The sequence below is a fragment of the Saccoglossus kowalevskii genome, chromosome 1 (assembly GCF_978046115.1).
Source record: "Saccoglossus kowalevskii chromosome 1, keSacKowa6.1, whole genome shotgun sequence".
Classification (NCBI taxonomy): Eukaryota; Metazoa; Hemichordata; class Enteropneusta; family Harrimaniidae; genus Saccoglossus; species Saccoglossus kowalevskii.
In genome coordinates, this window is record NC_140641.1 from 8,057,668 (window position 1) to 8,071,541 (window position 13,874).

Genomic DNA, 13,874 nt, shown 5'->3' on the forward strand with positions numbered 1-13,874 from the left:
TATATACACTTCTAGTTATTAAAGCAGATATGCCTTTACATATATCTATATACAAGTATGCTATTAATACAGATGAATGTTCTATTATATACAGTAAAACCTGTCAAAACCGACCCCTGGATAAACCGACCTACTGTCAGAACCGACCAATTTATGTAGCCCCGAAATTTCTCCATAGACGCCTATGTTAAAATAACCTGTGAAATGCGACCACTGTCTACTCCGAACACCGACCGCATTGATCGGTCCCAGGTCCAATATTCACACTGAATACATCGACCATCCGACCAGTTGCATCACATCCGATGTCTAGTAATCCGGTCTGCCCGACCTGAAAAGTGTGCATTGTGTTCAATTTACCGTGAACGTCACAGAAACAATATCAAATCTCACACTACAAGTAACGTCCAGAGTAAAACAATGGCAACTGGTTACGTTTTTCACATCACACGCCCACGCATCGCGTGGTGTCTGGACAGTATAATGACCCCGGATATAAACAAATGATCAGGGTCATTACTTTCAGTTACGGTAAAACGTACTACATCACCTTTTCAACGAGCGAAAGACATTGAGTTTTCTTCGTTTCATAACGATTCTGATCGATAATATTGTGCTTTCGAATGTTTTCGTGAAGGGGGCTTCAAGATTGAAATTGATGATGACGAAGAAGCAGACGACAACAAAGAAATCGGAAACCTTAATTAGAAAGTTGCAGACCCTCAAAAACAGTGTAGCGACGTATGACGGCGAGAGAGAGCAACATATTGTTGGGAATTTTATTGCAGACAAAGAAAGGAATCTACAAACAACGATGACATAAATTGCAACGACAGTCAAATTATCGACAGTGATTTGACGCATGGTGATGTGCTGGCCTGGGTGTGCTAGACATGTTGACGAGATTACAGAACTTCGCAATGAACAAAGACTCCAGTTACTTGACAGATATCCAAGATCTCAAAATTCGAACGGAAAACAAAATTGTTGAAAAAAGATATTCTTTAAAGCAGTCAAAACTTGATGATTTTTTTACATCGTAATTTAATTCATTGACTTAACAGCAAAATCAACTGTCTACATAAATTATGATAATTACATGTAGCTCACGTGAACTTGCGTTGTGATGTCATTCAAAATGGATGCCTCCAGTTACGATGCGTGATACTTACCCGGTCTGTTCGAACAGTTATTTTAATATTTTTTGATTTTATGTACATATCATAATATTCTTTTCTTGTTTGGTAAATTATTTTATTGAAACAATACAATAAATGTAAATATAATCACCGGAGGCAAACTCCGGTGTCTTTCATTTGTCCCGTGTTTACAGCACATGTAATTGTTGTTTCAATGGAATTGAGTTACGCCAACCCTGAATAAACCGACTCCCTCTGAAAACCGACCATAGATCCCAGTCCCAGTCATGGTCGGTTTTGACAGGTTTTACTGTAATTCAATATACATGTATAAAATATAATTCAATCAATATATAATAAAATGACTAACTTTTTATTTGCAATCATATCCATAGCTTGGTACACCAAGGAATATAAATACTCTACTTTACGGCTGTATATACATGTGGAGCTCTGGATCAATAATGCTGCCTCAGCAAAGTTCATGGTAGTGGCACCACCATCAAATGTTATTCTTACATCTTCCAACTGAAAACCAAAACAGCCATTACTGAGTGAAAGCATTTACATTATTGAAAAATAAAATGGGCAGAATAGGATAAATTGTAGTGCACTCAATCAATACAAAAAAAAAGATCTAATTTTTCAAACTTCCAAAATGTCAAGTTAACGCCCAGTTAATATCTTGTAATCTGTGATTTACAACACAGGTGCTGGGATTGATTAGTTGCTAATCGCAACAACCGGTATTTTCGAAACCTATTGCATTTGTATATTTTTGTTTATATATATTTTGTGTGTTGCTAAGACTTACTTTTTTTGTTTTGTATATGTTAAGTAAAACATTATAAAATATATATTTCCTAGTATTCTTTTCTAAGTACAAGCACTTATGCATCTTAAAAATATAGTTCACCAAATTTAAATGTGCATGTAGGGCTACATATGTCAAAGTTCAATTAATATTGAATCAAAAAATTACACAGCATTCAAGATATGTAGATCTCCATATGCCTTTAGTGATGCATTTTTAAGAGAGCAACTTAGCATTTCTAAAGTCCAAAATTGCCTTGGCATCACAGAGAAAATTAAAAAGCTTAGACAAATTTCCTTTCAGGTTTTGATGTCTATGTGAACTTCAAGCCTCGATATAGTAATCTGACTGTGTGCATGTAGGGTGTAACAATGTAAAGTAACTAACCTCAGTGAGATATTCTTCTAACCGTGATGCAACATCTACTTCCCAGTTCTGTGCTAAATCACGAATTGGCTGAATTAAACTGGATACAGGCATTTTGAATTTCTTTCTTTTAATAAACTTGTAATAATTAAAAAACTCCTGTAAAAAAGAGCAATGAAATTATTAATTATTATTATTATTATGGTGAATACATTTACCAGAGATTCAGGTAGTGTGCTATTGTTTTGTCATTATTGTGTGGTAACAGGACAAAAATGGAATTGTGCACAATATAAGATAAGAATATAAGAATATTATGTTGTTTTTAAATGTGAATAAAGAAGAAGCTATTTAAAAAAAAAGAGAAATTGTGAGGTAACAAGTATTTAATACTAAAATCGACATCAAATAAAATGGCCAATTAGCAATAACAAGTTCAATATCAAAACCAGACAATTTTGTGAAGACATTGTCATCTGCTTTGCACGCTAAAGCATGCTTGTTGTTACGTCAATTTATTCAAGCAAATGGGAGTATGTCTAGAGTGTGAGCACAGAAAAATGAATTTACTTTTTGTAGTGAGTAGTACATGTACATTATTTGTGATCTGAGATCGACAAAAGACCGACTTAACTTGTATTTCCTCAGCAGTGAGTGGTCTGAAAATGTTACAGTTAATTGAGTTTGGAGACACAGTTTGCATAAACAAATGAAAGTAGTCCTGTTCTCATGTGTTTTTTATACATACTGTTAAATACTTAATTTTAGCTGGAATTAATTTTCACTGAAATGACATTTTTGGTGCTTTGTGTGGAATTTATTTTCACTGATAATTGACAAGTTGAATGAAAAATATAGGAAAAAAAGGTACATTTGCTGGATTTAATTTTCACTGAATAATTACTTCTACGAAAATTAATTCTAAGTGAAAATAAAGTATTCTACAGTACATTAAAATCAGTGTTGTTTTTTTCTTCTAGGACGGCTAACACCCATCAGGTTTCCAGCCATTTTTGCTCACTATGCCTCTAAGTTTTGTTTGGCTTCAAAGTATTCATCAAATCACCGGCCTCCCACAGCATTTAAAAAATAACTATTCTACAAACAAGACAGTTACCAATAACATCTACATTGTCTTGGCCTTGAACTATGCTATGCCAGTGTGTGTACATATTGTCTCTTCCAGATCACTGCCGTGGATCGAAGTCTGTGCCAGAGTGCATAGGGGTGCATAGATGTACATAGTTGTATCATTACCCCAGTATTTTAAAATACAATACTAGTAATATTTGATGAATTAAAAATAGTTTCTTTTTTGGTTTGTTATATGAGATTGTAAAACAAATTTCCAGAAAGACTATTTAATTTATGCAGATTCAGGGGCCAGTGACTGTGAAAGTGCTTTTTAGACAAACAAGAACAGCAATTGCCCCAACCACAGTTACTAGTAATCGTGCCCCAACAGACAAGAGGAATCATTTTTTAGCGCACATAATTATGGTGTCTTCAAGATGTGTTAGGAGTTCCAGATTGGCTACAAAATATCATGATGCAACTGCTTGAGCCAGATTAGCATACTGATATTGGCTTCCATCTTGCTCTAATTTTACAACTGGTTCGTATTTAATCACAGTCATAGTTTTGGCTTTGGTGAGAGTTTAATAAACATACAATCGATTGGTGATAGTTTCTGTTGCATGCTATATGAAAATGGTTAAATTTTATTTGTGACGTTATTTTGGCGTCGCACATTTGTTTTACGCAAATCTATGGAAGTAACCATAGCTCTTCTGTGTCGATACAATTCTAATATCTGAAAATAACAAATTTAAATACATCAGAAACGACTAAAATACTGAATATCATAAAGACTAAAGACCGACACAAGAAGAGCTATAGACCCACAGCTAGCAGATATACATTCAATGTATTTATCTGCCTCTGGCAAATAAACAAATACACATGTACAGTATAACATTAAGTGCATATATTACATGCATTTCAGTGATAATTATTAAAAATATAATATTCCCTTGCAAATCGCTCATGACTTTAATTATACGAAGGGCCAAAGATCACTTGATTACCCATGTGTATTCCAGGGACCAGGGTTTACGTTTTGTTGTTTTTATGTCAATTTTACTATCTACTAGTATTGCCCGGTAGATACTATATATTACCGGGGTATGTTATCTTATATCATGAAATCAGCCATGTATGTATGGGGGTCTAAAAACTAACTCTGCGACGCGATTGTGCGACTCGTCGAATGTCAATTATTGCACTCTGCGACAGGATCGCAGTGTCACTCTGCGAAGAGCATGATTCCTATTGGTTGGTGGGTCGAACAGCGCGAATTCCAATGGTCGATGTTCACTGCATGATTAAGTTTTAAATGGTAAAAATGCTATGGTAAAAAAAAAATGTGTAAACACTATGTACCGGCGACATGCCGCACTGTTCGGTGATCGGCAAGCACATGGAAGACAAATTGTGGGAGCAAACAAATGACACATGGTTTACGGTGATTAGACACATCACACCGCTGGCTAGAAAAATTAAATAATGTAACATGCACGTTGGTTTTGACTGCGTATTTACGGTGTAACGTTATCGCCATCTTGGAGTTGTAAGGCTTCGTCCTGACATGGAAGGTATCCGTTAGTACCTTCCATGGTCCTGACGACTATGCTCATTAGCATAGGCGGCAGCTTCAAAGCCAGTGGAACGCGAAGTACTTTTCACGCGTTCTGCAACGAAAGTTGTACGTCAGCTTTGACTTTGTTGAGTGCATCAGGGAAATGAAATACTTTGTAATAGTTGTGAAAACCAAACAAAAACGGCGTTGGTTTGTGGTATGAATGGAATTATTTTTGTATCATAATTTTCGAAGTCAGTATTACTGAAAATTGTGGTTTATTTTTTTTAAATGAACGCCAAATTTCGGTGGTCCATATTGATCTTAAGGTAGCGGGAAGGGAATTTTTTTTTTTATCTTGATTTTTCAATAATTGATAAAACGGTTACTTTGTACCTTGATTCATCATCTCAGCTTTTCGAAATTTCGGAAAGACCAGTGCTCAAACGCTAACACTACTACCGTTTCGTTAATATTTGCATAATGTTTCTAACATGTACATATATGTATACTACCGGTAATACTCTGTTGTTGACGATTCTGATAGAACGGATGACAAGCTTCCTGTCGCAAACAATGCATATTAATCTAACGTCCATTGTCAGCATTATTATCAGTCAAGACTTCGTCTGAGAAATCGTTTTATTTTAATAACACCATCTTACTAACGCAATGATGATGAAAAGAAAGACAGTAAAGACGCCAAAGACAGACGAGGCAAAGAAAAATCTGCAACTCTGGGTCATATTTACTAATTTAGACTTGCCTGCAGCCTATTGTGATTCGATCCGATATAAAATTACAGGACTTTCGCGTTCACCCCTCGTTTACGCAATTTATATTTATTTTTCAAGAATTTTTCATCTAGGTCATATTATGACCAACCTCGCGAGTGGTTCGAAAGGGACGATTAGGCTGAAATATTCGCATCAACGCGAAAGAGTTTCAACTACTTAACCAATGACGACACCGATACGTGAGACCGTTGTGGGTCGATGATCAGACGAGGAAGTGAGTACAGGATATCTGTTGCTCGTCGACATCGGCCAAATAAACAAAGCCGTCCTTCCGTTTATGCAGAGAGCATGCACCCATCTAATTTTTCGTTGACACTGCCGTTTTAGTTTTCTATCTTCAGCAGTAGTTTCAATCTATTCACATAGCTTTACGTTTTTGTTCTCTTATTATTCTTAATAAAACGATATTGATTGCCCAGAAACAGTTTGACCCCTACACACTTTATTTGGGAATTCAAAGTGATGAATATAGTCATAACAAATTATAGTTGCTAATGAGAAAAAAAATAACATAACATCGTGTGAAACGTACTTCGCGCTCTACTCGCTTTAAAGCTGCCGCCTATGCTAATGAGCATTGTTGCGGACGAAGCCTTACAACTTCAAGACGGCGTTAATGTTACCAGCTCCCTGATGTTACACCATAATAAGGCAGCCAACACCAACGTGCATGTGTTTTGTAACTCCTTTCATTCCCTCTGGAGGATGTCATGGGAGGATGTTATACAGTAAAACCTGTCAAAACCGACCATGACTGGGACTGGGATCTATGGTCGGTTTTCAGAGGGAGTCGGTTTATTCAGGGTGGGCATAACTTCGATTGAAACAACAATTACATGTGCTGTAAACACGGGACAAATGAAAGACACCGGAGTTTGCCTCCGGTGATTATACATGTATTTACATTTATTGTATTGTTTCAATAAAATAATTTACCAAACAAGACATTTAGACAAGAATATTATGGTATGTACATGAAATCAATAAACATTAAAATAACTGTTGGAACAGACCGGGTAAGTATCGCGTATCGTAACTGAAGGCGTCCATTTTGAATGACATCACAACGTAAGTTCACGTGAGCTACATGTAATTATTATAATTTATGCAGACAGTTGATTTTGCTGTTAAGTCAATGAATCAAATTACGATGTAAAAAAATCATCAAGTTTTCACCGCTTTAAAGAACATCTTTTTTCAACGATTTTGTTCGTTCGAATTATGAAATTTTGGATATCTGTCAAGTAGCTGGAGTCTTTGTTTATTGCGAAGTTTTGTAATCTTGTCAACATGTCTAGCACATCGCCATGCGTCAAGTCACGGTCATCGTGGGGGTCAATAATTTGACTGTCGTTGTCATCGTTGTCTGTAGATTCATGGTTTTCTTTGTCTGCAATAAAATTCTCAACAATCTGTTGCTCCCACTCGCCGTCATACATTGCTTCAGGGCCGATCAATGCGGTCGGTGTTCGGAGTAGACAGTGGTCGGATTTCACAGGTTGTTTTAACATAGGCATCTATGGAGAAATTTCGGGACTACATAAATCGGTCGGTTCTGACAGTAGGTCGGTTTATCCAGGAGTCGGTTTTGACAGGTTTTACTGTATATGTTAATTAATCGATGTTAAATACTTGCTGATTACCGAACCGTGCGGCGCGGCATGTCGTCGGTAAATACTTGTTTACCGTAGTTCGCGAGCAGTCGGCGAAATAACCATTTAAAACTAAACATTTCTATAAGGCATGCTGTGTACCCTTACATCGATCGACCATTGAGATTCGCGCTTTTCGACCAACCAACCAATGGGAATCGTGCTCTTCGCAGAGTGACACTGCGATCCTGTCGCAGAGTGCAATAATCGACATTCGGCGAGTCGCACAATCGCGTCGCAGAGTTAGTTTTTAGACCCCCATACATACCTCGATCAGCGGACCAATCGATAGTGGAAATTACATAAAAGCCAAAAAAACGTCACCCTTGGATAAACGCGACTATGGTACACGGTATACCAAATTCAATACAATCGGATCATATACATGACTGTTTGATATTAAATCTTTCCTCCAAAAAATGACAACAAACCTATATACGGTCGATTATTTATATTTGACTCATTGTCGCTGTCGCTCACTGATGAATTTCCAAAGATCGGTGAAATGATTGTTAATATGTACCTTACTAATACAGCCGATTTTGAATAAATATAACAGAATGTCGTCATACGAACATGACTTACCCCTAAATCCTACTCCCACTGATCAAACTCTAACCATTATTATTATTGTCGTAACACTCTGGATAAACACACGAACAAATTCGTACGTCCCGCCATTACAAAATAAAATAGTTCCGGCAACTGATTTGTAACAACAAACTTGATTGGATGATCGTCAGAGAAGCTTACCACGTCAACTAATAGACTGTGTTGTTGTGGAAGAAAATTGTAAACAATGTGTGAAAATATTCAATCGCACATCCGCATTTTGAAAACTGTTTGTTCACTTTACATTATTTAGTCAGAATTTTAATTAATTCTGTTATTTTCAGGGAAAGATAACGTTAAATATTTGATAACATTTTGTTAGATACTTCTCTTGTTTAACCTTACGAGTTTATTTTTCTGACCCCTGATGTCGGTGTATTAATAATGAGGTGTTACAAGGCACTAAAGTTCACGCGTGGCATTTGTTTATAGACTACATTGTGTATATCATATGAGTCTAAATGTTTTCAATATTTGACATAATTTGAAACACAACAAACGGTCAAACATGGCGCAAATAAATATGGTTCGGGATTATTATTTGTGGTGCATGTCGGTGGTGTACTTATTTGCTTTTGGGTCACTCTACAATCAAGTACCAGGTGAGTGTCGATTAATCAATTATTGATAAGTTTATAATTATAAATATTCTATTATGATTTAAATTACGTTAAGTAACGCACGTAGACAGAGTGATATGTCGAGTAATCACACAGGGGTAGGATGGGATGGGATAGGATGTAATTGTACGTACAATTGGTGAAATCCAACAAACTCTAAATTGAGAAAGTATTTCCTGCATACATTGAAATATAATTTTCTGATTATTTATTGATTTATTCATAATTTATTTAATTAAAAAAATAATTACGCTGAAAGTTCGTTAGAATTTTGAAGCATCAATCAAGGCTTTTTAAGTTCTTCGAAATACTTTCATGCACTGCTGTTCTGATGTACAATATTCTCACTCTAATAAAAAAAAAATAGCTATTAGATATGTATCAGGCAATAAAAAGGTTATTGCAGGAAAAAAAATGAGAATACTGTAACATTTTGCAGGAGTGAACAGTAAATTGTTGTCTCTGCAAATGTTTTGAAAGGGTGCGGTGGTGGTCTTCCTGCATGTAAAAAATTCATGTAAACAAACAATGTGTGTCCCCATTTATCGAACATGACATGACCACAGTCTTTTGAATTATCATATTGCAACAGTTTGCAATTGCCACTTTTTTTTTCATTTTAGGTTTATATGGTAAAAATGGTATTTTACCAGCTCATCTAGTACTAAAACAAGATGGAAAGTCAGTGGAAGAAGCTTTTGTTGACAGACCCACTTTACTGTGGTTTATGCCAAGACTTGGACTTGATGTGGAACATGCCATTGACATGATATGCATACTTGGCATTTTGATATCATTTATATGTATGCTAGTAAAAATATTCAGAGATACTATCAATTTTGCGTTGCTGTGGTTTTTGTATTTTTCTGTATATCAGGTAAGAAACTATTTGTTAAAAATTATATATAGCATGACCTATCTCAACATTGTTGTACATCTTCAGTTCACTGGTGAATTCAGTTCTGTTGATTATACATGTACTTGTGCCATTCATCAAACAAAGTACAATGCAATAAGAATGGGCTCAGAAAAACAGACTTAATGGGGAGGCCAAAGCCTCTTTGATTCATTCGTTTATGGTTGCAAATTTTAAGGGAACTTTGTTTAATGTCTACAGGTACTTTGTCAATCTGATTAAAATCTAATCTAATTTAATTTTATATATTTTATTTTTACTATATATTTTCATTATTTTGTAATTGTTTTTATTATTATTATGTAATACAATGTATTACTTCATCTATCGCCACATATATTGTGGGCCTTCACGATTACCAAAACTGCAGCAAATTAGTAATTAATATTATATTATAGCATTATCAATACCAGTGGATTTTATGACGTCATTGCAGCAGATTATTCGCGATAATGTATTACATTATTGAGCATCAAGGCCCTGTCCCATGGATATGAATACAATGTTATTTTCGAAAACGAATAAAGAAGAAACTATTGAAAAAGAAGAGAAATTGTTGGGTAACAAGTATTTAATACCAAAAACAGCATCAAATAAAACGGTCCATAAGCAATAACGGCGGATTCCAATATCGAAATCAGACAATATTGTGAGGGAATTGTCATCTGCTCTGTACGCTAACGCGCGTTCGGTCGAAGCCTTCCATCTAGTATGTGCGCTTCTAGACTGATGCCGCTATCCTTGTGGCCTCCTGATTAGTTTGCCCTATCGTGTTGATGAAGTTAGGTTAATCGAGGATAATTTATCCAAGCAAATGCGATAAACGAAATGGGGGTACAATGTATGTCTACCAGTACAGAGAGATGAATTTGTTCTGTTTTTGTAGTGAGTAATACTACAAAATTTGCGAAACGAGATCGACGAAAGACCGATGTGACTTGTATTTCCTCAGCGTTGACTCCCGGTAAATGTAACACTCCGGGGACAGTTTGCATAAATAAATGAAAGTATCCGTGTTCTTAGGTGTGTAACTGTTTATTTATACAGTGAGATTAAAATCACTGTTTGTTCTCTTTCTGGAATGGCTAACACCCACTAGCTTTCCGGTCATGTTCGTTCGCCTGCTTCAAAGTATTCGTCAAATCCCCGCCCTAAAATAACTATTACACAGAAAGGACAGTTGCCAATAATATCTACCTTGATGGTTTGAAAACACTAGTGGGATGGGGTAATGATGCAACTACGTACATGTACCCCGGATGCGCACCCCTACGCACATTTGATCCAGCTGGACCACGGCGGCGATCCAGCGTAGCATAGTGCAATGCCGCGGTGGACACCGATACGGCGTACCAGTCACGGCGTGCCGTTCGCTCGGGCGATCACTGTAATGCTACTCCACACTACACATCAGTCACTCATTCACTCGCAATGTGAATGAGTTCAATACAATAATATTTGATGGATTAAAACTAGTTTCTTTCTTAGTTGCCCATGGAACTATAGGTTTATAGTTCCATGGTTTGCCATATGAGATTGTGGAAACAATTTCCAGAAAGACATTTTAAATTATTCAGATTCACGGGCCAGTGACTGTGAAATTATTCCGTTCACTGTAGATTTTTCTCCAATTTTTTCCACTTTTTAGAGGCAGCAAATCCACTGGTAATGAGAACGCTACAAAATAATAACAACAATGAACTCCTCGACAACCCATAATGGACTCAAGCACACTTTGTGGGTGGGTCGTTCATTATTGTTTGAGTAATTAAAATAAAATAAATAAAAGAAAATGTGCAATAAAAATAATCATTTATAAACATATATAAAAAAAATAAAGCCAAAATTAATTCAAAATCAGATTGATACTTTGTTTGACAGGACCAAGTTGATAGTAGTGGGATAGTGTATATAATTGCCACAATACCAATATAATTGGAAATGTCACAAAGCCCTGTCTCATAATTCACTACATATGAACAGTCAGTCAGCATTTGTAATTTTAACAAAATAAAGACAGGAAAGAAAAGAACATATACATCTTTACATTTGTTTTTCAGTGTGTAATAATTGTGATAATTTATTTTTAGTGTTCTCAATGGAAAATGTTGTGACATACATGTATATGACTCTCTTAAGTCATCTATGAAATCTTAAATATAATATAATACAATATATACAGTAGTAGAATTGAGTTTGATATTATTGCAATTCAATGTTAATGATGTTTTAGGTTGGCCAAACATTTCTGTGGTTTCAATGGGATATTCTATTACTTGAAGTTGGATTCTTGACTATACTGGTAGCTCCACTGAATCTATTGAAGTGGAAAGATGTACGTCATTATGAGCATGACGCTATAACTATGTGGTTGCTGAAATGGATGTTATTTAGATTGATGTTTGCATCAGGAATAGTCAAACTGACTAGTCAATGTGAGACATGGTGGGGACTCACTGCATTAACATATCATTATGAAACACAGGTTTGTATTAAAAGCCATTATTTATCATAGTGCTTCTAGATTATTATGTAATGTGGAAGTAATGAGTACACAAAAAAATGTAGCATTTATTGCATAAATTGTTACCACATGTGTATTACGTTATTTTAGATTTTCTGTTGAATTTAATACAAAGAGTTAAAACAGCACATATTTAATTATGTACATTTCTTCCAACATATAGCACCGAGAACACAGTTTTCAGTCTTTGTAGAAATCAGTTTAGTAGCACCTTTTGTGGAAACGCCCTCTGTGTACATTTTTATGAAAATCTGACTAATGGATCTGCCATTACTTGTGTCAAAAACATTGTTTGGTACTATTAGACATATTTATGGTGTGAATATGCTAGATTTTCAGGAAATAATTGAGAATTCAGAAGATCCTTTTCTTACTGCAATTGCAAAGACCGTGCACATCAAGACACTGTCAACAATTAATTAATTAATTTTCACTGAAAAATATTTTTTGGCTGTTTTGTATGAAGTTTATATTCTCTAATTTTTGATGACTTAAATGTGATGTATAGGAAAAAATTATTTTCACTGTGTACTTCCTTCAGCAAAAAATGTGAATATAAATTTGAAATGAAAAACCCCAAATGAAGCTTTAGAAATGATGTCAGTGTACAGCTTTGATGTGAAAACTTCAAAAAATGCAAATTGTTTTTATCGAAAGTCACTGACCTACTAATACATTTAATCATAATTGTTAAATATCTAAGAGTTAAGATTTCAGTTCAAAACCAGCATGTATTCAGATATATATCATTGTGTGCTGATGTCAAACTGTCCTCATAATGACCCACTCATAACACACCATAAATATAATTATATCAAAATGTTTTATTTCTAATTTTGTTCTTATCCAGTTTTAGTAATAGTACTCATGATAAAATAACTGATATTTTGTATTATATTTTACAGTGTATACCAACACCATTGGCATGGTATGCTCACCATTTACCAGTCTGGTTTCAGAAACTCAGTGTAGTTTTCACATATGTAATCGAGATAGCTTTACCATTCTTATTCTTCTCTCCAATAAGAACAATGAGAATATTTGCTGGTCTTTCCCAGGTAAGCTGTTTAATATACATGTAAAATACCCCTAAGGAGTCCCTATGATAGTTTGATAACATCTTTCTTATGATATACTGGTGAATTCAGGCATAATTCATATATCATCTTAGTTGTCTCAAAAATGCATCTAAAACAATTTTTTTTTCAATTCAGGTTTTCTTGATGTTATTAATTTTGTTGACTGGTAATTATAACTTCTTCAATTTGTTGACTGCTGTGCTTTGTCTGTCAACACTAGATGACAATTTTTTTCAAAAGAAGAAAGGTGAGTATACTGGAAAAAAATTATTTCTAATTGCAGATAGAACTGGCATCAAAATTATAATCAAATAATCCTTGCTTATAATTGGCTGACATTGTATATGCTGTCACTGGTTACCAGTACCGGTACTAACTAACTTCATCACAAATTCACAAAATAGTTCCATTTATAGTCTGAACAAAAATAGCCAAATTGTTTGAGTAAAAATATATAAGAAATAAGCAATTTTTTTCTCTAAAATCTCTGTGACATCTTGTCTGTTATGTTTTACATAAGCTGATGGTTAATGACCACCATATAGACCAAATTAACTAAGTATTTTACTCACATTATAATAATTATTATTATTATACATCTGTCACCGTAACACCATCGGTTACAGCGTGCCGTAATTTTGCGGTATTGTCATCCTACCATATTAGGAAATGCAAATTCCAGATATGGAACGATTACACGTGTAAGTGTCTTCTAAT

At 35.0% G+C, this 13,874-nt stretch overlaps 2 protein-coding genes across 3 annotated transcripts in view; one reads left to right on the top strand and one right to left on the bottom strand.

The window, feature by feature from the left end:
* LOC102804598 (condensin-2 complex subunit H2-like) overlaps positions 1 to 8,109 on the bottom strand; it is a 40,361-nt gene extending 32,252 nt beyond the window's left edge. Inside the window, exons 1-3 of the mRNA XM_085497018.1 lie at positions 7,992 to 8,109; positions 2,341 to 2,478; positions 1,510 to 1,667 (exon numbers count right to left, since the gene is read on the bottom strand). Of these exons, the coding sequence (XP_085353144.1) occupies positions 1,510 to 1,667; positions 2,341 to 2,433 (251 nt within the window). The 5' untranslated portion in view covers positions 2,434 to 2,478; positions 7,992 to 8,109. The remainder of the gene's footprint in view (positions 1 to 1,509; positions 1,668 to 2,340; positions 2,479 to 7,991) is intronic.
* Positions 8,110 to 8,448: 339 nt separating this feature from the next.
* LOC102804941 (lipase maturation factor 2-like) overlaps positions 8,449 to 13,874 on the top strand; it is a 42,557-nt gene continuing 37,131 nt past the window's right edge. For both annotated transcript variants that reach the window (XM_085498646.1, XM_085498647.1), the window contains exons 1-5: positions 8,449 to 8,620; positions 9,262 to 9,515; positions 11,788 to 12,039; positions 12,984 to 13,136; positions 13,293 to 13,404. In XM_085498646.1, coding sequence (XP_085354772.1) covers positions 8,527 to 8,620; positions 9,262 to 9,515; positions 11,788 to 12,039; positions 12,984 to 13,136; positions 13,293 to 13,404 — 865 coding nt within the window. In that variant the 5' untranslated portion in view covers positions 8,449 to 8,526. The remainder of the gene's footprint in view (positions 8,621 to 9,261; positions 9,516 to 11,787; positions 12,040 to 12,983; positions 13,137 to 13,292; positions 13,405 to 13,874) is intronic.